The sequence below is a fragment of the Choristoneura fumiferana genome, chromosome 14, assembly GCF_025370935.1.
Source record: "Choristoneura fumiferana chromosome 14, NRCan_CFum_1, whole genome shotgun sequence".
Lineage (NCBI taxonomy): Eukaryota > Metazoa > Arthropoda > Insecta > Lepidoptera > Tortricidae > Choristoneura > Choristoneura fumiferana.
In genome coordinates this window covers 14,191,000-14,218,576 of record NC_133485.1, presented here as the reverse complement: position 1 = coordinate 14,218,576, position 27,577 = coordinate 14,191,000, and the positions used below count along the sequence as shown (strand labels likewise).

Here is a 27,577-nt window from a genome sequence, read left to right as displayed (position 1 = left end):
GTCTTTGTTTTGAAGAATAAAGATTATATCTATCTATCTATCTATCTATCTATCTATCTATTTTTAGTATTTGTTCTTTTTTGTTATAGCGGCCACAGTAATACATAATCTGTGAAACTTTCCAGTTGTATATCTTTTACGGCTTAAGAGATAGAGCCCAGTGACAGACGGACAGACAGACAGACAGCGGAGTCTCAGTAATAGGGTCCCGTTGGCAGCCCTTTGGCACGGAACCCTAAAACTGAGATTCTAAAAACAAGCCCTTTCATTTGATTTGTGAACCTAATTAAAATGCCTTTTTTAGCCTGTTAAGGTGTCCCAGTGATGGGCCTCTGCTCTTTTTCGCCATTTCGTCTCTATCAAGAACAGCTATTCATAAATAGATTTATTAAAAAAAAACAACATAAAAACTATTAAATTAATAATTAAATCTATTTAGATTAAATTTAGCCGTTAAAATAAGATAACCAGAAATAAGTAATTTAGTTTTATAAGAAAGAGAAATTTAAGTATGTGTCCTAGCAACTAGTAACTAATTAATTTATAAACTATAAGATGAAAAAGTAGCTTGGTTAAATATTTTTTATATTTAAATTTATATATAATACTACTTATCCTAAACTTAAATATTTACATTAAATAAAAATTAAATAAAAACAAAATCCTAACACTAAAACAAATTACCTACTTAGGATAGTTATGCAAGGTCCCGAAGATGCTGGCACCGCTTCCTCTTTGATTAGTTACATGTGATAGTTGCAAAGATTTTCTTTCTAATTTATCCTCGAAAAGGAACTTCCAACGTTTAAATTTCATTTTTTTCTTTCACGTTTGTATTGGAGTTACTGAATTATATTATTAAGGGCTGTTTCACCATCCATTGATTTATGTTAACTGGCAGTTCGGTGTGATGCCCTCTTTATTTGTTTTGTTCGAATAGACGGAGACGGCATCACATTTAACAGCACCAATGACAACAAAGCGTACATAGATATCTGATACATGATTCTACTTCTAGGGCCGCTAGACATGTCAGATATTTTTGCACGCTCAGCTGTGGCAGATAATGCAGGTGGCGCGGTACATAATTTCCAACTAAATCGGCTCAGTAGTTTCAGGGAAAATTAGCTAGACTGAAAGACAATGAAGGGATCCTATAAAAACGTTCCTTTTTTTCCTGCCAAGTTTATAGAACTCTAAAAGTGTACTGAAACGCCGCAATAAACAGTTTTTCATTTAGTCAGAAGCAAACATCCTGGGGATTGCGACCGTACAAACTAACTGTAATACACTCCGAGGCTCAATTTCCGACGGTACTAATAGAAACAAATGAATTTCGCTTCTTAGCCTACCGTCACACCGTGTTCTGTGACTGTTGTAGAAGTTATAATATATACGTAAGGGAAAAGGCAGGTATTGTATAAAAACAAAAGAACAAACTCAGTTGATAGACATTGCGTTAGTTAGGTAGTTTATGTATGTGATATGACGGCGAAAGTATAAGGGTTGCTTGTTAGAAAACAGTAAAATACAACAACAAAAATTTCAACATCAGGACGCAGCTAGTAACAGCACTGAGGACACGTCATCATCATCATCAGCCGAAAGACGTCGACTGTTGAACAAAGGCGTTGTGCATTGTGGCGTTCTAAGGGGGAGCCCTAGACTGCCAAAATTAACTACAACTCGCCACTTGCATCCACCGGTTTCCGGCCACTCTCACGATGTCGTCAGTCCACCTGGTGGGAGGCCTCACAACGCTTCGTCTTCCGGTTTGTGGTCGCCACTCGAGGACTTTTCTCCCCCAACGGTTATATTCTGTTCTTCGAGCAATGTTCCCGCCATTGCCACTTCAACTTGCATATTTCCAGCTACTCGTATGTCGGTGACTTTAGTTCTTCGACGATTTCCGTATTCTATCGCGCAAAGAAACTCCAAGCATAGCTCTCTCCATAGTTCGTTGCGTGACTCTGAGCCTCTCTAAAAGGTCAACAGGAATACGTTTTTCATAATACACTGAGCGGAAAAAAATCTCGCCCTCAAATGTATGCAGAATCGGTAATTTTGTACGATGGGTGGGCCAAATTTTGTGCCGCTGAGTATAATCGGTGTAAACAGGATCCCGAAAAGTTGCTAACCAGTTTCCGCACGTTCGGGTATAATCGGGACTTGTCGAGTTTCCCGAAAGGGCGGATATCTGCCTGGTTTTGTTATTTAGAGGTTCAAATGACCGGTTAAACTTTTACTTACGAAGTCATTAAAACTGCTGTGTTAGAATAAAATGACATAGAGCCATACGAAGTTGTGCAATCGTTGTTCGGGACGATACATGGATAGGTAGGTACATCAAAACTAAGTTTAATTTCTTTTAGGTTTTAAAGACATATTGCATTTTATAGAAAAAGTATATTTCAGAATCATTGAAGTAGCAAATAACTGATTTCACTTAACATGTTTGTACCTAGGTAACGAGTCCGTGCTTTAATGCCATATATTTGCGCTGCACCTCCTTTTTTTTAATGTAAGCTGTGCAAACGTATACTGGTGTAGGTATAATGTTTTAGCAAATATGACAAAAAGCCTTGCGCCCAACGCCTTTCTTTTGCAAGAAAGATACTTTTATAACATTTTTCACTCACAGCCATGATCTGGAAAATATGCATTTCAATTTCCACGCTTCTTGCATAATTCCTTCTATTTGTCTGCTATTACTGTCCCGTTGTTTATTCTCGGATGCATGCATGGGGCGGAAGGTAAACAGGGATGATATATGATGCAGATCAGGACTTTATACAGGCTGGTGTTGGGCTTGTTTACTTTTGATATTAAAGGTTTTTTTTATTCGACTGGATGGCAAACGAGCAAGTGGGTCTCCTGATGGTAAGAGATCACCACCGCCCATAAACATCTGCAACACCAGGGGTATTGCAGACGCGTTGCCAACCTAGAGGCCTAAGATGGGATACCTCACGTGCCAGTAATTTCACCGGCTGTCTTACTCTCCACGCCGAAACACAACAGTGCAAGCACTGCTGCTTCACGGCAGGATTAGCGAGCAAGATGGTGGTAGCAATCCGGGCGGACCTTGCACAAGGTCCTACCACCTGGTTACAGCTCATTACAGCCACCCGGCACCCGATCAACACTACCTCGCCTCGAGCGGTTAGTATTCTTCATATCAATTTGTATGGGTATGCGCTCACTACATCAACTCCACGGAACAGAAAAACTAGTGGAAATGTCAAGCAGCCGCTTCTAAAATCTACATTTCCGCACGGAAAGAGTAAAAGATTGAATAGATTTTTAAGTTCAAGCCCATATGACGAATTGCAAAAGGTTCGTGCGGCCGACTCGCCAGTTTAGTCCACGGTTTGCACGCCTACGAGATTAATAGCGGGAAAACGCTGCTACGCGCTACGAACTACGAGCTACGAGCTACTGCTGTAGTATTTCGTCGCAACTTTAGTGTAAAATTAGGGCTTATAGATTTAGAGCTGGGCACGTAGGGTTAGAAACTTGGCTCTACAAGAGAACTGATTACTTTTTGACAGTGCGAGCTACACGGTCTCGTCTTGGCAACATTTAACATGAAATGTTTTTGTGGGATCTTAATGTATTCACATGGAGCTCATTTTACAATGCTATATATATACAATTTTGAACATGAAACTACCGTGAGACTCACTCATATTAAATATATTGACCCGGATAACTCACGTGTTAAATCGAGTTTAGCTCGACATGTTTCGGGCTAATCCGTACATCCGTAATCGTGTATCCGAAACATGTCGATCTAAAGTCAATTTAAGACGTGAGTTATCCGAGTCAATATATTCTACATACAATATACATCTACAAAATTTGACACCTATTAGTAAATAGCGAAACTAACTTGACAATCTTGACACTCTCGTCAAATTAGTTCCGCTAGTCAGGGTGATGTGGCGCTACGTAGCTGCACAATGGACTCTCAGCGATATATATAAGTATAACGTTGATTTAAAATTGTTACCGGTTCAAAAGTTATTACCTTTTTTCGAATAGAAGCTAATGACCAATAAGCGCCAAGATTTCAAAGTGTGTGTCCAATGCGCATGTGCGCATTTCCGGCGACACGGGTTTCGGTACAAGTTGAAGCTTTTGGCAGTTCCGCTAGTTTTTTCTGTTTCGTAATCAACTCCGTAGCGTCACCGGATCGCTTCACTCGCGAGGTTGCCACGCGCGAACGAACGGCGAGTGGAATGGACACTCGCTGCCCGCATGCTTGCGAATACAAGCACACAAACATACAAACACACACACTTTCGCATTTATTATACTATAAAGTATAAAGTATGGGCCCGCGTAGGAACTATGGCCCTAGCCCTCTTGTTCTGAGAGGAGGCCTGTGCCCAGCAGGTGGAGGCTGGGATGATGATGATGATGATAAAGTATGGATAATATGGTGTTTGATGACAGAAGCACCTAAGTATGCCAAATTTAAGCTCAATCAGATAACAGAAAGTGGTACGAATATGGTTTGCAAATTTTGAAACCATGATTACAGGCAAAGTTACAAATATACAAACGATCCAAGTTAAATAAAAGCTTGCAATAAAGGCGCTGACTTAGACTGACGTAGTGATTCTAACTATTTTCTCCGATACACAATCGACTGCTACTATATGTCTATACCGCCGGCGGTGTAATGGCTAGTAGGTGGTAGAGCGGTTGTCAAACATGTGTCGATTCTGTGACGTACTTTTTACTATTAAAGTAAACTGAGCTCTAATAGTCCCTTTGGTATCCAAACGCCGTAAGGCATTCAAATATCCACCGTTCCTTCACAAAGTTTAGTCATTATGCGACCCAAATAAAGCCGAGCTCGTTAAAATTGCTGTTAATACAAATAAAGGGAAGAAGTAATTTGCGAAACCGCGAATGTCGTATTAAAATTAATGTTTGATTACATACTGGAAGCCTCAAAGTTCTATTGTTGGGGTGTGTCGTATGTTGATGATAATGTTCTTTCCTTGGTTACACTCGCACACAAATTTTACGTTTATCCTGAATATAACAAAGGTGGCCGTGATGGCCTAGTGGTTTGACCTATCGCCTCTCAAGCAGAGGGTCGTGGGTTCAAACCCCGGCTCGCACGTCTGAGTTTTTTGAAATTCATGTACGGAGTTACATTAGAAATTTACCACGAGCTTTGCGGTGAAGGAAAACTTCGTGAGGAAATCTGCACACGCCTGCAAAGCAATTCAATGGTGCGTGTGAAGTTCCCAATCCACAATGGGCCCGCGTGGGAACTATGGCCCAAGCCCTCTTGTTCTGAGAGGAGGCCTGTGCCCAGCAGTGGGACGTATATAGGCTGAGATGGGTATCAAAGGAAACCTCACGCCTATGAAATCAACTTTTTTCAAATGTACCTTAACATTATAAAGCAGTAACATAATGACTGACTGATAGGATATAATTATACCGACTAAGTCACTGAGTTAAAGTCTTGCGATTTATCAAACATGTACTCTAATTATTATAGAAGTTCACTAAGGATTTTTACTGATGATATTTTTAGAACTAGCTCATTTTTCATTTTTCTGCGAGGGTGAAGCCGTGGGCTGGGCGTAAACGAGTACGTCATCAACATAGAAAACGTCTTGATCCACCGCGATCAAACCAAGTCGCTTAACGCCAGCAAATATCACATATTTAGTAGGTAATTAAATGAAGAAAATATAAAAAAAATAAACTGAGCAAAAATAAAACAGGAGTGTATTATTATAAACTTTCCAAATCACCCACGTGTGGAAATAAAAGGTACAAAATGGCGCAAAACAGCTCACTCAACCTAAATGTGTTAATCGTTATAGTAAAAATCAATATACGAACATACACTCAACTACTTACCTGTACTATTATTACTTATTCTGTGACTCAACTCTTATTAAGGCTTCGTTTAAAATTAAATCCCCTTGTCTACTTCCAAAGTTCCAGTCTTCATTCAAGCTCCACAAAATACTAAGGCAAAGTCTTTATTGCTTGGGACTTAAATCTTCTTTGAGTTGCCGTGCCTGGGGCTTCGGATCGCGGCCAAGGAGCCGATACATTCCTTGTGTCATGGCTGTTATTGGATATAGAAAACTATTAGTTTGGCTGACGATGGAGACTCAAAGCAATATAACCTGGAAAAAAAATATCAAAGCGTCCCTATTAGAAAGTCTAGTTATTTCACGTGCAACACAGTGACGTATTTAGGAAGGTAATAAAAGTACATTGTGTCTTAAGGGCGGTAAATAAGGAATTACGAACGAGAGTCTATTAGAAGCCCGAAGTCGAAGACTGAGTAGGTAATTTTCGTAATTTTAGTATCGCCCGGTGCGACATACAATGTTTTTCATCATATTTGCGAGTAAAATTGTATATTTGTAAAAGAAAAACTAATACTTTTTTAAAACTTGCCGACACCGCTGACTGCGCTCTTGGCAGTGCCAGCTCCAGGCCGCCCTCCCCCCCGCAGCGTGCGCACAGAGCAGCAGCGCGCGCCGCAGTGTACGGGCAATGACTCATTTACCGACCTTGGGCTTCATGACAAGAAAATTAGTACAGGCAATGGCTCATTTACCGACCACGGGTTTCATAACAAGCACATTAAGGTCGAGGGTATTTGGGGGGTTGCAACCAAGGTAGCCTGCCTGTTTCGACACTGTTTACGTGCAAGTGTGATGAAAACAAACAAATAGACTTACAAACTTTCGCATTGATAATATTAGTAGTGGGATTCTTTAACGGGTGAAGTCTTTTTGCACCTTGATAAATTATACATGAACATGATTTAGTTTGTTCGACTGTACATAGAAAATCCACGATAAATAAACAACGATGTAGCGATGTATTCCAGCTAGACATTACCTATAATTTCCCGTCAGCCATCATTGATGACCCGGTGGGATAAGCCGGATAGCAGCTCGTCATTGGCCGTCAATCATACCCGGCCCACCTCGGACCCTCATTACCATTGTATTACAAAGCTCGACAGCTCAAAGTCCCGTAACACGAGATCCAAATAATTTGGACGTCCAACTGGGTAATTTGAAATGGATCTCTGATTTGCGAGCAATGGTATTTGAGTGCAAATTATGTAGTATTGATAGAGAGAATTTTCGTGATAAATAGTACTACTTCTTAGCTTAAAAATAAGCAAATAATGTTGGTACTAGGATAAGGTGCCGTTCAATCAGTACAGAAACTTTTTCTATAATAACGTTTCAGCTAAGAACGTAAATCATAATAAAAAATTTACATACCTAACAAGAAATCAAAATCGATCCATCCACTTGAGAGCTATACGTGCCACAGATAAACAGACAGACACTGTTATCAAACTTATAACGCGTGTTGTTGTTTTTCCCTCTGCCTATATTTATTTTAGACGTGTATTATGTATGTACGGTTGCTTATGTATATGTGTGTAGATGTATTTTTGTTGTGTTTTGATATTCCGCTACTACTGCTGATGCACCACCTGCTGTAATCTAGTTCTTACTTCTTTTTGTAAAAAAAGGTTGCCTCGAAGAGATCACTCTTCAGCGATAAGGCCGCCTATTGTTTACCTTGTAATTTTCTTTCTGTGTGCCTGTTTTCTGTATCGCTAACTATTTCTGGTGTACAATAATTATAATATTTCTGGTGTACAGTCATTGTATTTTATTGTATTGTATTTTAACACCCCTCTTTGTATCTGGGGTTAAAAAGAAGTGCCTTGGCGTGCATGCTTAGTGTGGTGTTTGTAGATCTTGTACGTGTATACAATCGCACAGTAATTACCACACTTGAACAGGGTCCTACATGGGCTCAATATTAATGAAAATCCGCCATGCGACGCTACTACGACCACAACTTAAGTACAACCATCACGTATCCACTCTAAATTACAGTAAACAAATAAACACGGTAACCCAGTGCCTTTAAGCCGGGCTTTATTTTAAAACACGTTTAATCAGTGACGGAGCCAGACTTAGCTTATCTCGGCCATTAGCAGGTAAAGTTTTAATTAAGCCTCCCGAGGATTTTGTCGTGGAAATTTTCATACGGAAAACGGAAGAATTACTTGGTAATCAGAAGTTTAAGAACACCCGTTGCTTACTTACTGACTGACTGTTTTGGCGTTTGGGACGGGGCATTCGCGCTGTTTTATGCTGGTTGCAGTTTATTTAGTTTTTTTATTTCAACTAGTGAGGGTACGTAAAAAAAATTGAGCAGGGATTGAGAAAAGTCCTCTTATTTTTTTTGTGTGACGATGTGACGTGCAAATGTGTTATTGGTCATTGAGAGTTCTTGTGACAGCGAATCACTACGTTTCCCATACTTTAATAATCTATGTTATAATTACACTTGCCATACCAAAGTTTGACATAAAATATATAAAACTGTGCTTTTTTTCACGGCTTTTTAAATGTCATATGAAATACAGTAGATTGTTTCAAAAATAAATCACTTTGTGATAAATGAAAATTATGATAAAAAAACATTGTGGGATATGAAACTCGGGCAAACGATAGCGAAGCCTGTCATAGTCTAGTTTATATTAGCTATTATCATGAGGTCTGTGTGGGACTGTAACGTCAAACAGACCTCACGACACAAACGCCATCTAGCGATATTCTACTTGTAAGAAAACCGTCATTGCACGACACGTCTTAGACTTCTGCATACCGATGTCAATGGAAGGCCAGCCTTATGCCATAAACACCTAAGCTTAGGTTATATTCGGTGTATACCCCGCACATGTGCCCCTATCAATCACTTAAGAGTAACGGGTCGCATGGGTCCAAGTCTTGGAACTTTCTACTCACGGCTCCCTATGACACTGACAGTGACGGTTCATTAGCTGCACTTTTATATAAACTTGTAATGGAGTCCTGTTACGCGAAATTGTTTAAAAGCAATGCTTGGAAGTCTAGTACATCATAATTTGTAGAATTATAATATTTAAAAAACAATATTATTAAATGATTAAATATTATTCGTAATATTGGAAATAAGCTCATCCAAACTTACACGGCGACGTATTGCAAAAGTTACTTCGTTAGGCTGTATCGACTAAGGAACGGCATATCAATAAGCAGATGTAGATGACTATAGCAGGATGTAAGGCAATGGATTTGTCAATAATGTTTATTGTCCTTGGACTAGGCAAAAATAAAACAAACGCATTGAGTTATGATTAGCTTTTCTATTCTAATCAGAATCTGATAGTGAAATGTTATCTGTCTGACTTTCGGACTCCGATTCCGAGCTGCAATGATGTGTGTAATGGATTTATATAAAGTCATCATCATCATCATCCCAGCCTATATACGTCCCACTGCTGGGCACAGGCCTCCTCTCAGAACAAGAGGGCTTGGGCCATAGTTCCCACGCGGGCCCAGTGCGGATTGGGAACTCCACACGCACCATTGAATTGCTTCGCAGGTTTGTGCAGGTTTCCTCACGATGTTTTCCTTCACCGCAAAGCTCGTGGTAAATTTCAAATGTAATTCCGCACATGAATTTCGAAAAACTCAGAGGTGCGAGCCAGGGTTTGAACCCACGACCCTCTGTTTGAGAGGCGATAGGTCAAACCACTAGGCCACCACGGCTTATATAAAGTACTGAACGCATAAATAAAATAATTTGAAAACATTACCAGTGCATCCATCTTATTTTATTAAAATAGTTTATGTTAAATAACTAGGCTGAATGCAAGATATTACCTTTGCCTGCAAAAAAATGAGAAAATCGAAACTGCATGACTATCAGAAATGTCAGTGAAACTGTCATAGGGATCTAGGCTCGCCGTGAGTAATACGATTGGTGCTAATAAAATGACTTGATGTAGTGGTTTTGTTGGTATAACTTCGAATTGTTCGGACTGTTGGAGATTTTCTTCTAAGGGAGAAAACAGGGAAAGATAAAGGTTAGTCAAACAAAAGGTTATGTCAAAATATATGTTATGTATACATAGGTAGGTTATAGAAGTATATTATTTAGTTTTTTGGTGAAAAGAGGGAGTGGGGAATAGTACATTTTCGTCTATCTTATTAAATAACTACAGCTGGTTTGGTTACGAGTAGGTATGTTTTATTTCAAATCAATCTTATCTTATGCGAGTACTTACTAAGTATTTTGACATGAATATTTCCAAATTTAATGTAATCTATCCGCAAAAATATTTGTTTTCATTGTACAAAAATTATGTATGACTAGTGGGTACCTAATTGTATTTTACTATAACATTAAAACGAATCGAAGTATGAAGCTTAGGAGGGTCCGTTTTAAGTCTTTTAATAGGAATTTGGATACGTCCTAAACCTACAGAGAGGGTGAAATTTATGTGTATTGGTCACCATTATCGGGCTTCTACACAAGCTTGGACGCCGGATACGATTGAGTAATTAAACGAAGGATTAAAGGACAACGTTAAGAGTATTAGTCAGCTGAATCTGTCTGAAATGTGGGCTAACTTCAATTAAGTTGAGCGGAGACTTATAGGATGAGGATTACTGTGACAGGCTAATTCAGTGGTGGGCAAACTTTCATGGTTGGGGGACAGATATTTTGGAGGAGGGCCAGAGTTAACCTATTTTTTTCAAAGTAACATCTGCAATCGGTACATTGAACTATAAGCCAATCTCTTGCGTTTTTAGAAATAAACTAAAAATTATTTTGTTTTTAATTTTTAATCACCTCACCCCTACTCTCTACTAGAAGGCTAGTCTAGCTGACTCCTTTACCCTTGCGTCTATTATATATTCTACTCGTATTTTATATTAAGTACAGGTCGATCAAAATAATATTATTTATCGAGGGCCATATGGGTACTATTAATTTCGAAGGTACGTCGGCTTGCCGGTTTAAATACCTTGGCGGGCCGGAGTTGGCCCGCGGGCCGTACTTTGCCCATCACTGGGCTAGTTGGTACTAAGTAGTATCGTGAGGTCTGTTTAACTTTCTCATTTGTGTTAATTTTGTGATTGGTTATACAGCGTGTATTTTTGATACTACCCCAAACTGTAACTAGACGAAGATTTAAGTGCTGTGAACCGATATCAAAACAAACTTTTAATTTAGTATTAACTACCAGAGCGTAATTAATTTTTGAAATATTTTCGAGCAGCAATGTAATGCGTACAATAATTTGATACGAGAAAGAAGCGTTCTGTGCTTCGATCATCAATACGTACAGTCACGTCAACAAGTACGTAGCAGTCAAGATCACCAAATACAACAACAAAATAGTCATTACCAGTGACTCAGTCAAAGCGGTCAAATTGTTCGAGACAGCCATCGTGTACAAATATACCGGAGCACGCCCGTCGTCAAATACCAACACAACATAACATTCAAGCCGACATTAGTACCGTAGCAGCCAAAGTATCCAAAAGTATGGGACACCACAAAAAAAATTACTTTATTATATACCGTATAAGGTCCAATTATCTAGTTAGCTAGTCATCTTTAATACAACGTGAACGGTGTTCTATTTTCAGTCTCTTGGTGCAAATGCACATGTCATTACCTTTTTAATTAAATAAAAACTCTTTTATATTGTAATTATACTGGCCAATTCAAGCCATATTTAAAAGGAAATCCGTTAATCCGAAATTCTGACAATGTAAATAAAAATGTGAAAAAAAGGCGTCAGGCTTCAAATGAAAGAGACGGAACGATCACTGACAAGTTGGTACTCTTTTCGGTGATTGTCAAAAACGAAAAGTCGAATCTTATTACGTGTTACCTAATGTTATTTCGCACTCAACTCGAGATTAAACCTTAAACCTTTTAAATAAAGCTCAGTTTTCTAGTGTGTCCCATACTTTTGACATTATGGCTGCTACGCTACCAGTGGTGATGTGCGTGCTCCGATTTATTTGTACACGATGGATGTCCTGAGCAATTTGAAACAATTTATGTTTGTAGTGTTTTGTTTCCCACTTAACGAACAATGTTCGTGGACACGATAAGCAACACATGTTCATATGTTAAGTAATTTAATGGTCTATTTTTTTTTATAATTAATAAAATAATAATTAGGTAACTACTTAAAGTTTGAGGTATATAAAAATACACGCTGTATAACGAATGAAATTAGGGCTACGCGTATTCGCGAGGAGGCGTGTTAGGTAAGAATTGCCAACAACGCAACGAGCGAGCGAGCTGAAGCATCTAGCGTTCCGGGGAAAGAACGAACAGCTAGCTTCACCTTGGTTTTTTAAACTGGGGAATGCAAACTTGGCATACAAATGATGGTAAAAATACGTTAATTACTTGCGTCATCGTTTAAAACTTGTGCATACTTAAAAATCATTGCGCGGTCAGCACGAAAAATGCCCATAAATCACACATATTCACGTATTGAATAGTATCGAACGAAAAATAAAAAATATGCGCATTAATAGTTCAAAAAAAATTAAAATGTGCAAATTTGTAGATTTGAATAATATTTTACGCCCTCATATTATCTGAAAGGTTTTAAAACGGGCAAACAATCACTTAAAATTATAGTTTGACGTTGAATCAGATAACTGACAAAAATAGACAGACATAATAATACTTTTGCAACTTCGTTTTATTTCATTTAATTTCGATTTATTTGCTAAAACATACACAGTTGATACAAATTTTCATGTCAGTAGTGCAAATTACATTAATTACTTTTCTGACTGTTACCTACCTATATGATTAATGATGAAAAGCATGGGTATAAATTTATAATACTAAGGGTCTGTTTCACCATCCATTGATTAGTGTTGACTGGCGGTTAGGTGTGATGCCGTCTCTATTTGTTTTAACCGAATAGACGGAGACGGCATCACATTTAACCGTCGGTTAACGCTAATCAATGGATGGTGAAACAGCCCCTAAATTGTGTAAAACCTTTTTTATCCAATAAAGTTAAAAAGGCCCAATATTTTACGATACAGCTGTTAGCAATTTTTTATGAGACCATTTTTAACGATGACTTGTATTCGCTCGTTAAATAACGCCCATATAAAACAAAAGCCGTGTTTGGCTTTGGATTTTTGATTTTATAGCCTGTAGCTCTAAATTAAAAAAAACTTGGTATAAATAAAAAAAAAATTAGTTAGAGCCAATAAATCGGACTCTTTATAGTTTAGTGATAGAACTGTTCTTATCTAAAAAAAAAAACGGCCAAGAGCGTGTCGGATACGCCCAAAATAGGGTTCCGTAGCCATTACGAAAAAATTAAGTATTTTTTTTCTAAGGATTTCGTATTTTATACCGAATCTTCCAAGCTTAGGTATATTTTATACCTTAGGCTGCTATTTACTCTTAAACTACTAATAATTCTCAAGCAACTTAGCCGTTATAGTTTTCCTTGAAACTTTGATATATTTACTAACATCCTGAATTTTTTCAGTTTTCCACCCACTGGTTTAGATTTTAGAGGGGGGGGACGCTCGTTTTTCATGAAAATTTGCACTTTAAAGTTGTATATTTCGCAAACAAATCACTGAATCGAAAAACCGTCTTAGCAAATTCCTAATGGTTTCAAAAGATACCCCAACGATACCCCACACTCCCCCAGGGTTGGATGAGAAAAAAAAAACACCCCCACTTAATTATCGGAGGTAACCTAAAAAAATTTTTTTTAATTTTTTATTGTAGGTACCATTTTGTCGGCATAGTTTACATATATATCCGTGCATAATTACAGCTTTCTAGCATTGATAGTCCCTGAGCAAAGCCGCGGACAGACAGACAGACAGACATGGCGAAACTATCAGGGTTCCGTTTTTCCATTTTGGCTCCGGAACCCTAAAAATGGACTCTTGAATGAAGAAAAATCAGTTTTCGGAGTAATATAAAACTGTTTCAATCAACTTGTGAGTAACTGTGATGGTCGGGCCAGGATCTTCTCAGCAGACTTGGACTTGTTTTGGATGATAATGCTGCTACGTGTAGGTATAGTCAACGGGGTCCATATCGGCTCGCATATTGTTGAAAGTCAGAATGTAATCTTTGTCAGAATGTATTCTTTTTTCGTGTCGTAATTATTTTTTCTCTGAATCCAATCATCATCCCAGCCTATATACGTCCCACTGCTGGGCACAGGCCTCCTCTCAGAACAAGAGGGCTTGGGCCATAGTTCCCACGCGGGCCCAGTGCGGATTGGGAACTTCACACGCACCATTGAATTGCTTCGCAGGTTTGTGCAGGTTTCCTCACGATGTTTTCCTTCACCGCAAAGCTCGTGGTAAATTTCAAATGTAATTCCGCACATGAATTTCGAAAAACTCAGAGGTGCGAGCCGGGGTTTGAACCCACGACCCTCTGTTTGAGAGGCGATAGGTCAAACCACTAGGCCACCACGGCTTTTTCTTTTTTGAAAAAGCCGTGGAATCCAATAATTGTTCAGAAAATTGTTATAAAACAAATATTGATATAAAACCTACAGTTTTCTGAAAGATGACCATTTAAAATTTTCGGAAAATTTAACGGATTTAGTGGGGAAAAAAATATGACAAACAATAAGTCGGACCAACATCACAGTACTGTTGACTTGCGAAAAGTATGGGAACTTTGGCGACAGTCAACACAATGTACATACTGTTACCATAAAAGTTTGTATTAAAAATTAATTAAGTATTTACAAAAAAAACCTCTCCCTATATGTTATCAGTTTAAAAAGTGAGTTAATTACACATCCCTGTATTTCTTTTATTATTCATTTTTGTATTTTTTTTTTCTTTAATTGTATAATATAGTTTTTAAGTATTTTATTTCTAATTATATTTTTATGAAAAAATGACTTTCTGCCAAGTTTCTTGCGGCGCATTCTTCTTGGCAATGATGGTCTTTTCGAAAGCGCTGGTAGTTTAAAAAAATGACGTGTAAAAGTGCCCATTGCGGCCTATTTACTGAATAAATCATTTGAATTTTGAATTTTTATTTTAGTAGGTACGTTTTCAAATAATAAAATGTTATGTGTTTGCGTAAAACTTGGAAAAAAAATGAATTTGAAAGGGACAGTCCGACATTTATCTAAAAGCAAGGTCATCTCATTCTGCTCGTAATTTCGCCTTCGAGAAATGTTGCTGAAAAGCATTTAATTGCGCTTTAAAATTTGCAGCAGTTTATCCAACTCGCTGGTTCGAAAGCAAAATTACCCATTCACGCTTGAACTGGGGGTCCGTATTTTATTTGCTTAGAGCAGCTGTTTAAGTACATTTTTACTAGTTCCACTTCATGGATGTTTTTAGCCCCGAGTTAAGGACAAAGAAAAAAAAAGATTTCTAGGCTTATTTGCATTCCTAATTAATATCACACCCTAGGATATACCATGACGGAATATTGCTAAAATAACCTTGACGTTTCAGCAACATTGTAGTGGCCGTCGTCACAAGTAGACATCAGAAATCTCTATGTATATACCTGTGTTTTCTGTACTGCTTACTGTGTTGGTGTGCAATAAAGAATTACTGTATTGTATTGTATTGTAGACTGAACTGCTTCAACTTTGCCCTCTGGCCCCAACATTGCCTGATTCGATTTAGAGTCGATGACTAGCACCCTTCTAGTTTTTTAAACTTTGATCCCCCGTGATAATAATTCCCGTGTAGATAAAAGTTTAAAACCTATAAGAGTGCTAAGTAATCGACTCTAAATCGAATCAGGCAATGTTGGAGCCAGAGGGCAAAGTTGAAGCAGTTTACGGTAGGTGTCGGATCTCTTTTCTTTCTCTGGTCCTCTTCCCCGTTCATTTGTATGCGTCATTTAATTTATCTCTGTGGCTGTGCCACGACACGTTTCCTAATCAACCGTCGCCGTCGCGTGTCATGTATGCGATTGACTTTCAATTTCTGACACGTTCTTATTAAATTACGGTCATATTACGGTCATGTCATGATACGGCGCAGTTCGTAGAGACTTTTATAAAGACACTTATAGGTACTGAGAATTCTGTCAATTGTTTGAGATTATCAACGATACGTCGCTAGAAATTCAACATGTTGAAAAATAGTGCAATTTAATTTGAGTTTTTAATTTGGTCAAAAATAATAACAATAGAAAACTATAACCTAGTCAAATAACTCGCCCCTCGCCATTCCCGCCACAAAGGTGCCCATAACGCTCGCGGCATTTCCACGTTGGATAGCTATGGATGTTGAAAAATGTAAAAAGTACGAAAGAGAGAAAGAAATCGCTTATTGGCACAAAAAAGACGCTAAAACTATGAAGTGTACCAAAAAGAGCGGACAAAGCGTTTGCTGTCAATGCTAGTACAAGCCTGCATCTGCATAGCTTCACTCCGGCAATTGATTATTTTGCTTAAAAAACAAATTTAAGCGACTGTTCGTGGTCCATATGAAAACAAAAACGTAGGTTAGGTTTATCTGGTTACTAATTGAATTCGATTGTACTGCACCCGAAATTCAACAAACAATAAGAAATAAGGCAAATGTAACCGATGGTCCCAAACAAAACATCCAGTATAAGTCTATAAACAAAACAAAGAATGCTACGGAAAAGGGTCCGACGCTGGGAGATATTAAACAAAGCCTGTCGAAATATCGAGTTATGTCAAATTCTTTTGATTGTTTCAATTGTATACATAAAAAATCAAGGATATGCTGAACAAAAGACTGTCCCTTGATGATTTTCTTTGGCCGTTAAGACAGCATAGAATATTAGGTTGATAGACATACTTATACATAACTTTATTAAATGTTCATATCAAGGAGCCCGTAGTTTAGCCAGTGTCGCACTGTCGGTATTATAATTTAAGAAAATTATTCCTTTAAATACAAACAAAGAAAAAATGGTTTCGTTATTTTAATAAATCGTATTAGGTACACATTTGTAATTGCAATTCTATTTGATTTTCAATTTACTTTTGAAATTCAGCAATTTAATGATTTGGGGTAAATACTTTTTATAAGCCGGCCGGTTTTTTTTTTAGGTTACTTCAAAGCTGATAGTAAGTTGCAAAATTTCATGCTGGATTTCATTTATGTTTGCTGTTAATTGTTGTTTTTCAGTTTTGTTGTATTTGTGTGTCTTTGTAAATGTGAGTACGAGTAAATGTAGGTACTTATTCTATTCTATTCTATTCAATCGCATGAAAGATAGTAACGTCAAACAAACATCACGATACTATTATTCTATTATGTATATTTTCAAACGACACTAGTATGACTAAAATGCGATCTCGAATAGGTTTTCAATTACATATGTATGTAGTTTTAACTTACAATAAAAATAGATAGAGCGTTAATGTTATTAGCACCGTTACTTCTTGTGATACCTTAGCCCGTAGAAATCCAACCACAAAGGGATTTCTACGAGAATGTCCCGAGATTAGACCAAATGGAGTCGCAGCGAGAAAATATAGACACTGCATTGTTGAGGTTTCGCAATCTGGGACTAAGGATGGCTCTGCAGGCGGTGTCCACGGTCCTACAAAATGATATTACAGTGATTAAGTAGGTGTAGGTGGATGTACGACCGTGTATTTGTCGACTCAGAATTTACGACGCGATAATTCATGCCTTCTGGAGATAAGATCTTTACATTATATTCTCCGGTATGACGCGGGTTAGTTTATTTGACTAAAACACACACACACAACAAACATCACACCTATATTCCCAAATGGGGTAGGCTGAGCACACGAAACATTACCGCTTCGGAGCCACTTTTAGCAATTTTAGGTTTTAAGTTTGCGGAAAACGGTACAATAATGACAGGTTGCTAGCCTGTCGCCTACGGTGTATCTTAACCTATATCCTCAGTCGCCTATTACGACAGCCACGGAAGAAATGGAGAGGGGTAATTGTAACCCGACACCACACTGGTTGTTTTTATTTGACTAACTGTATGTTTATACGACCTTTTTGTCATTTATTTTAATTTTTGTATCTTGACATGCATTATTTAATAAATTAATTGAGTGTTGAATCGGTATCTATAAATATTTAATTCTCCACACTAATTTATTTTTAAAATTTCAAATTTCAATGTTTTTTCCACTTGTATCGTATTAATAATCAGTAGGTAAATTTGGGTTAAATTAAATTACAATTTAATTTTCTCAAAAATGTCCGTTGAAGGTGACATTATTCTTTACATATATCAGAAGGTGAAGTCCATAGTTTATGGTCAGCGAAAAATTAAAAAGTTAAGAAGATTGCAGGCGCGCTAGCTCGACAATAATAAATTAGCGCGTCTGCATCAGTCACAATTTTTTTTAAAGAGCAATGTTGGCACAAGTCGTAAATATACAGCCAAGTCTAATGGCCGGTATCAAATATTTTGTTGGAACTCCGGGCTTTTTTTTATTGAGTCTGAAACTGCTTGTGGTGTTTTCGGTGAAAAGATACACCTGCAGTTTATTTTTAATGAAAAAAGGCGGGAAAGCATAAGAAAAATATTGAAATAAAATTAAATGTTATAATATATTTTGAGAAAAAGTTTATTCTATTTCAGAATTATTCACCATTTTTGAGAAAAGCTTAAATTAGTCTCGGCTGGAATAGCAATTGCTGGCTTCGTATTAGCTAAACGGACTCGCAAGCTCGTCCGTTTAATACTCATACTCAGCCAGCAATTGCCTACTTCCAGGCCCCGACAATAATCTACTATTAACACCGTGTACCTAGTACATATATTTGAATTCGTTTATAAAGCAACCTTGTCTACCTTTGACTCGTACCTAATACTCGTGTAAGCTCCATCGCGATGCACCCAAAGCTTTCTCTCTGATAATGTGAAAGAAGTAAGAAGATTTCTTTAAATCCATACCAAAAACATATAGGTACCTATTAATAACTAGGTAATGTATAGGTACCTATTCAAATATAACATTTCAATAAATCGTGTATCAAAATCAAGTTTAACGAGCGGACGGCGACGGCGAACATTGTTTCAGTTGAACATATTGAGGCGAACTTTGAGAAGATCATTTCAATAAATTTAGAAGTCAATGAGACATTATGAACGTAGGATTTTTTATTTAAAACCTTACAAAATGAGGCACCCCTTTAGTTTCACGCCAATGTCTGTCCATCTGTCTGTCAGCGGCAGTGGCATGTAGCTCTAATATGGTTACATACTCAAAATAAAACTTATAATTGTCATCACTAATATAAATTTCCCAATTTTCGCAAGAATTCAATATCCACTTTCCAAAAACAAGTCTAGTTAGTACACCCCTAAATCTGGGCTCTAAAAAGCCTGCTTGCGTAAATTCTTTAGCCAAAATCCCGGCACTGCCATAGCAGCGATTCCCATGCAAACTGTCCCCTTGATTTTTACTACCCATTGAGCCCGCATGCATTCTATGCTGGAAGTAGCTTCATGTATATATATATATATATATATATATATATATATATATATATATATATATATATATATATATATATATATATATATATATATATATTATTATATTTTTATACGAGTTACATGTGTGTTCAAGTTTTAAATACCTACAATTTTGTTGTTAAAATTACTTATCCATACTAATATTAAAACGAAACGGAGCGACGGATCGATGTGATTTTTGGCATAGAGATAGTTTAAGGGCCGGAGAGTGACATAGGCTACTTTTTATCCCGGAAAAATCTGAGGGAACAGCGCGCGATAACCGAATTCCACGCGGGCGAAGCCGCGGGCAAAACCTAGAAAATTATACATTTGTACAAAATAAAGTTACGTAAAGGGGCATGAATCAATTATTTTGCTCACACGCGACCTTATGATAGCTACGTCTATGCAATAAATGTATGTTCATGCAGTACCACCATCTTTCACCAGCACCACACTACACTGAGGCGTTTCGAACTCCCCAGAGCTCATCTTCAGAGCAACACATCCGTTCACTATGCTACCAGATGTTAGAGATGTATGGAGTCTAACATGCGGTAGCATGGTGAACGGTGATTTTTTTTTTAGTTTAAAGTAAGTCGTAAAGACTTTGTTAACTTAAAATTAGTACATGTCATACATATTTTTGTAACTTTGTCCGTATCGATATCTTTGTGGTGGATTGTACCTATCGCTATATTTTCGTCGGGGTTTCGCAAACAATATAACGTTATCGAATAACCTAAGTGCCAGCAAATTTAATACTTTGTGTAGTCGTAGGTGTTTATGGCATAATTACGACCCGGGGGTCGATTCTAAAATCGTCATAAAAATGTTCCAAATCGCTCCATTTTAACGTATAGGGCCCGGCCATCGCAACGGGTGGCGCGGTTAGCGATTTCCATACAACTTGTACCTATTATTCTGGACTCTGGTTTTTTTATTTTATGTAAGAATTTTCACTGACTGCACTGTTTTTAACTATACTCCTCCAAGTTACATAATCTGTACCAAATTTCAAGTCAATATTATTGTTAGAAGTGACTACTGACTACTTCCGTTACGATCTTACATGTGAATTAAGTTAATGGAATAGAGCTATTAATAAATTTTAACGAATGACTGAATTTAATACAAGACTTTTGCTTGTAAATTAGACTTGAAAAGTTTCACAAGTGGTCACTTTCTCCACAAAATAAATCAATTCTGGATAGGTAAAATATGTTGACATAATCTTTTACAACCTACAGAGTCAAATTAGTATGTATCTATACATATAATTATATTTATCCGTTGCTTAGTACCCATAACATAAGCTTTGCTAAGCTTACTTTGGGATTAGGTCATTGGTGTGAATTGTCCCGTGTTTTTTTTTTTTAATATATAATATAATGTATTTATATTTAAATTATGCTGTGAACAGTGCGGTACATTCGCGTCTCATATAAACCTTTAACAAAAATCAAAATCAAAATCATTTATTCAGTAAATAGGCCGCAATGGGCACTTTTACACGTCATTTTTTAAACTACCAGCGCTTTCGGAAAGACTAACACAGGTTTCTATAGCGCGTCTTAGCAATAAGTATTTTTTGTAAACACTATATTGTATAATAAAAAAAAAATAGTCATAATATATCCTTTTTCCATCATAGTTTGTAACCAAGTTAATCGCCCAAAAACTTTAATTATTGATGATATTGTGATTAGAAAAGGATTAAACACTGGTGAATAGGTATCGTAACTTATAAATTTCTACGCGCATTAATAAACAGGGGAGGCAAAAAACTGACGACAATGATTGTACTCGTAGAATGAAATACACATGGTAACATTTTCATTATTCTTAGGTAGGTATATCAGTTTTGTGGTATCTATGAAGCTATGAGCAGGGAATCCACTCACCGCTCCGCTTATCACCATAGACCTCATAGTCGTTGTCGAGCCGATAGACTTTCATAGCCCCCCCGTACGCGGGTTATGAGCAGCCCTAAACAGTTATGATGCCTTTTTTTAATGAAATTGTAGAATATTAATTAGTAAAATACCTTTGGCTTCAGCGCCAAAGATTATGGGTGCCTGCTTGCCAAGTCGTTGAAATTAGAGTGTATTGTTTAATTTTGCTTTATAATGTTTTAAGCAGTCGTGGCTTAATGGATTAGCCTATTGCCTCTCAAGCAGAGGGCCGTGGATTCGAACCCAACTTCCCAATCCGTACTGGGCCCGTGTAGGAATCATTCTGAGAGGAGGCCTGAGGCCGTGTTTATGATTATGATGATGATGAATTTTTTTTTCGAGCTCTATTGTATTGCGTACGCTAATTTGACTCGAGAAACAATAGATGTGGATGTGTCTTGCACATTTACCTGCTTCCATCAATATTCATTGTAACGAAATTATTTGTCTTGTTCCAGAAAACAACAAGAAGCTGGATAGAAAGCACGTTCCAGAAGAGGGAATGTAAATACTTCGTGCCGAGCGCCAAGGATGAGCATGTGTGAGTACATTCATCATGATCATAAGGCCGTGGGCTTGATGCCAGCGGGCAGCGGCGCGGGGAGCATGTTCTCTGTTCATTGCGCGGCCGAAACTTTCACCGCGCAGTGGTTACCTGGCAGCACAGGCTATGAACAGAGAACTCGCTCGCCGCACCGCTGCCCGCGTCGCTTTCAGGTTTTTTTTTTTTTTTACTTTTTATTGTACTTAAAACATATGAAAATTACAATTAACAAGAGAAAGAGATGTACAAATGCGAACTTATCCCTTAAAGGGATCTCTTCCAGTTAACCTTTGAACGATTGAAAGGACAACAGAAACAAGAGTAGACACTACAATGGAAAGATAAAAGGATCAAAAAATTTAAATTAACCTAAACAATACATCAAAAATAAGAAGCAAATACCTACACATACATATATGGGTACACACTAATACAAAACAATAAATAAACAATAAACTAATACATTTTACGTGATATTTATTCATTGCGCGGCCGAAACGTTCGCCGCACAGTGGTTACCTGGCAACACATGCAATGAATAGAGAAAACGCTCGCCGCGCCGCTGCCTGCGTCGCTATCCGCTATGTCTGTCTGTGGCACCGTAGTTCTTAAACGGGTGGACCGATTTGAATGCGGTTTTTTTTATTTGAAACCAGGTTTTCTAGCGATGGTTCTTAGACATGTTTCATCAAAATAGTTCAGCTGTTTTTGAGATTGTGAACTTAATGGCGATCGCGAGCGTCAGAAACGTTAAGCAATGCGGCCCCGGGTTGGCTGGTCCAACATGTACCTAAATTTTTATACACGATTTCCACGTGTTTGCGGTAAGTGTTTGCGCATTGTTTTCCTTCTTTCCGAGTCTTAATCGTAGGTATATTTACGTTGTGAGCACCCCTTTTCATTTTCCACTTTTTTTGTTCTGTGTTTTAGACTTTGTTATAAGCAGCAGACCCCCCCGAGACCTTCCTACACTTACACGTATAATTATAGTGGTCAATTACATTGCGCGCCCTGTAATAGGACCTTTAAGACTAAGTTTGGCTTTGCCAGCCATATTCGGGCACAAAATAAACAAGCCTAAAGGTTCGCCTTTGTCGGACGCGACATGGAGGACATCAGATAAGCAGCACGTAACAATCTTCTAAAAAACATCTTTGCCGTTATGAAAATGGCGGTTGAACCTTCGATGAATATCGTCTACATTTTATCACGTTTTCTTAATACGCCAATGGAATTTCGGAATGTAATAAAAATGCCATTGCTTGTATGAATGGCTGAACGTGTTTTTCCTGAAAATGAATTATCTTAATTATATTTCCGGGACTCAATAATAGACTGATGGACAGAAAATATGGGTAGAATTTGGTTTCATTTTAGGGTTCCGTACCCAAAGGGTAAAAACGGGACCCTATTACTAAGACTCCGCTGTCCGTCTGTCACCAGGCTGTATCTCTTGAACCGTCATAGCTAAACAGTATAAATTTTCACTGTTTATGTATTTCTTTTGCCGCTATAACAAAAAACAATAAATATTTAAGGGGGGCTCTCATACAACAAACGTGATTTTTGTCGTTTTTTGCTCGATATTAATTACGGCAACAGTAGACGCTTCAAATATTCATAGAATATTTAGTCGTATATTCACTTTAAAAATAAATAATTAAATTAAAATAAAATGAATATTAAGGGGAAAGGGTTGTATGGGAGCTTCCCATACAACAAAAAAGGTTTTTTTTGCTAAATTAATTATTTATTTATTCCAATAAGCAATTATCACAGAAATAACTTAGTCAAATATTTTTTCATTCAAATTCATGCTCATTACATTATTAGATGGTAGTTTTACAAGACGGTATAGGTACATGACACCCCATGATGGTGTCATGTTTTGCTAATGTCTAATGTTGTATAGTGTTGTGTGGTGTTGTGTTGTATAATGTTGTATAGTACGAAATTCTTCGTGCGCTAGTCCGGTTTTTTTAAAGATTTAGTGTGAAAAATGACGCAGTTTCATTTGGTTTTACTTTTAACTACCTGGCGCACTTTGATATCGTCACTCTTTTTAACAAACCCGTACCTGAAAATCGCTACCTTTTTGCTTTATGAACATTACTTCAAGGTGCAGTTAAGTGGAGGTATTTATTTGAGATACGAGATTATTTCAAGGTACTTAATGACGATCGTCATACACAACGCAGCACTAAATGCGCCACGCGTACGGCGGTTGATAGCTACGCGTTATTCTAAAACACATCTAGAACAGGGTTGCTCAAAGTGGGGTACGCGAATCCCTAGGGGTTCGCTATTCGACGGTAGGGGGTTCGCGACAAGGTTTACGTGATGGTGGCTGCAAGACTGGCGAGATGATAAGATTGGTTTTTGTTTTTTTTTTATTTCATCTCCAAGTTACTTATTTCTTGTTGTTTGTTTTAGTTTGTATTTTCGTTGGCAAGACGATTCTTACCTATATTTGTTACCTTTTACTGAAATAATTAATAAATAATATAGGTACATTATATTATGATGATGATTGAAATAAAAATAACCTTAGTTTCTCCAACAGTCAATTTTTTTACTTTCTTCGGGGGGGCAGGTAGGGGTTCGCTGTCGTCTAAGTCAAAGTCAAAGTCAAAGTCAAAGTCAAAGTCAAAGTCAAAGTCAAAGTCAAAATATCTTTATTCAATTTAGGCTATAACAAGCACTTATGATGTCAATAAAATCTACCACCGGTCTAGAAACTTTAACAGGGTACGTGGAGCCATAAGTTTGAGAAACCCTGATCTAGAACAATCTTACACATTGAAGCGTCATCGACAACTTACAGTATATACAGTAAAATATATTCGCTAAGATGCATCCAGCTTTGTAGTTTCATTGAGCTGGAGGACCAATCTAATGTGACCCAACGTATGCCATTATTTTTATCTTATATTCAGGGAAAATATAGAGAACTTAAACTTCAACTTCAACTAAACAACTTAAACTTCAACTAAAAATTCACAAAGACGCTTGTGCAGTGCACCGAGTGCGCTTGAACTAGCTTTAAATTGTCTTTACCTAGTTTTGTTGCTTGAAATATAACGTTTTCTCCAGAATATTTTAAAGCTTTAGACTGTTTTATCATCTGTAATAACAATCTGTAAAGCTGCTAGTCATTGCAAGCAAACAAAATGTCCGAACACCAAGTTTATTACCCACCAAAAAAAATCATCACCAAAAAAAAAAGGCACCGAAAAACTCATCATAAATTACAAGCATAGTTATTATATATAATATATAAGAATACATGATCACCAAGACAAGTGTCAGCAAGCAACTTAACGCACGTTGCACAGCTTGCATTGGGATCCTATTAGGTTAAGTTGAGTTAAAGTTGTGTCAAGTGATTAAGCACCTAAATTTCATTCTCGCAGTATTGCAACGAACTTCTAAAGTTTCCGGCTAATTTTGGTGTCGTCGACAACTGAGCTAAGCTTGTAAATTAAATTCTTCCGCCATCAAAGTCTTTGCAACTTGGAGCTCGTGAAGGAATGTACTGCGCCATATTAGCTTTCATAGTTAAACCCCGTTATCTAACGCTCAGTTTGGGGGCAAGCTAAAATAGTGATGTTGCTTCACATAATTAGTTGAATTCATATTTACTTATAAAGAGTTTTTTGTCAAAATCAAATTCTTCTTCTCTTCTTTATTTTGTGAATGCTCTTTAGAAAACTCATTCATTCGATCTATGAACTTTCGATTTCGACGAGTTTTGGCTTTTAATTGAAGTTTCTGTTTTCTGCGTAAACTAGGACCAAAAGCTAACGGCTTCTTGGGCTTTCGTGCAGTATTCGGAAGCAAATCAAGACAGTGCAGTGCAGTGGCTCCGTTGTTTTTTTTTGTTTCTCCATGCCGTGCCCAATTTTAGAATCCCGTGATCTTCCCGTGGGTGTCGTAAAAGGCGACTCAGGGACCTAATTCCAGAGTGGGTAGCACTAAGACTCCAGCGCTGCGGTGTGGAAGGCAACCACACTATTTTCCCATTCGTCATGAAGGTTCACTAGTGATCATCACCCACGACCATTCTGTCAACAGGGTACCGACTTAAAAGAAAGACCGTGTCAAATAGAATAAGGTCACAGGTCATTACAGCCACCCGACAATCAACCAGCGTCTCACCTTGAGCGGTTAATATTCTTCATATGGATTTGTATGGGTATGCGCTCACTACATCAACTCCGTAGCGTCACCGGATCGCCTCACTCGCGAGGTTGCCATGCGCGGATGGCGAGTGGACCACTCGGTGACAGCCCGCTGCTCACCGCCATAGTGACTACTAGGAAATTCGTGGACCACGCGATGTCCACTCGTTGTCAACGCGGCATCCGCCCGTGGACCACCTGTCGACAACGAGTGGACGCCGAAAGTCGAGGCGGTGCTGGTCGGGTGCCGGGTGGCACTAATGAGCTGTGACCTTAAATACTCACTTCTCTAAGAGCTATCAAGCTATCAATTTAACGAATTATTTCTTTTGTGAACACAAACACTGAAATACAAAATTAATTACCTATTCATCATTTACAGCTGAAACAAAAACACTACCCGAAATTCGGTTTCGATTTCGGTTGCAAATGGGTCAACTAACTTTTTAGTGTAGCTTGTTGCCATGGTAACGTTTCCTGAGTTTCTTTTTACTAGAATCATTTTAAGGAGTACAAATTCACTAAAAGTTAGGAGTTGCGACAGTTTTAAGTACTCCTTCATGGCTCATCTCCAAAGCATGCTAGTAGTAAACATTGCGAACATTGTTCTAAGAAAGTGTATCACTAATGTCTCCTGTGTTACGGAACAGAATATATTTAAATGGTGATTGACCCAAATACTAGTTTCGGTCGAACACTAATAAAACAACGCAAAGAGCTATGGAGAGAGCTATGTTTGGACTTTCTTTGCGCGATAGAATCCGGAATATGGAAATTCGTCGAAGAACTAAAGTAACAGACATAGCTGGAAAAATATGCAAGTTGAAGTGGCTATGGGCGGGCCACATCGCTCGAAGACAGATAACCGTTGGGGGAGAAAAGTCCTCGAGTGGCGACCACGAACCGGAAGACGAAGCGTTAGCAGGCCTCCCACCAGGTGGACTGACGACATCGTGAGAGTTGCGGGAAACCGGTGGATGCAAGTGGCAGTCGTCGTTCATTGTGGCGTTCTAAGGGGGAGGCCTTTGTTCAGCAGTGGACGTCTTCCGGCTGATGATGATGATGATGACTAATTAAGAGCATTTAGCTAAACACGAAGCAGTAAGTACCATAATCTTCGAATAACGTTCCGCATTATCCGCATTAACAGAAGCGGCAATACCTACATCTCCATGGCTTTAGCTCCAAGTGCCAGGCTGCTCGTTTAGCACAGTTTAATAGCTCCCATCGGCACCTTTGGCACTTGTCGGACTAAAATGAGAGATTAAATACACAATAGACGCCGCATTGTTCTATGAGCCCTCTGGGATGATATTATCTCATAGAATTTCGTTTCGTCTAAGAGGTTTCCATGATCTCATTCCATGGACAATGACTTGGGATTAGGCATTTGCTATTTTAGGTTTGAGGGCGCCATTTATTTATAAAATTGTTTCAACTTGCACCCCGAGAACGTTTCTTTCGTGCCTCATTCTCGCTTGTCGTTCATTGCGTTTCTTTCTTCATGTGTTAGTTTGAAAAGGATATATACATCATATTTA

General features: G+C 37.9%; 1 protein-coding gene across 24 annotated transcripts in view; it reads left to right on the top strand.

Annotated features, from left to right (window-relative positions):
• Trpm (transient receptor potential cation channel, subfamily M) overlaps nt 1-27,577 on the top strand; it is a 343,650-nt gene that overhangs the window by 222,354 nt on the left and 93,719 nt on the right. For all 24 annotated transcript variants that reach the window (XM_074097916.1, XM_074097932.1, XM_074097921.1 and 21 more), the window contains one exon: nt 21,770-21,852. In XM_074097916.1, coding sequence (XP_073954017.1) covers nt 21,770-21,852 — 83 coding nt within the window. The remainder of the gene's footprint in view (nt 1-21,769; nt 21,853-27,577) is intronic.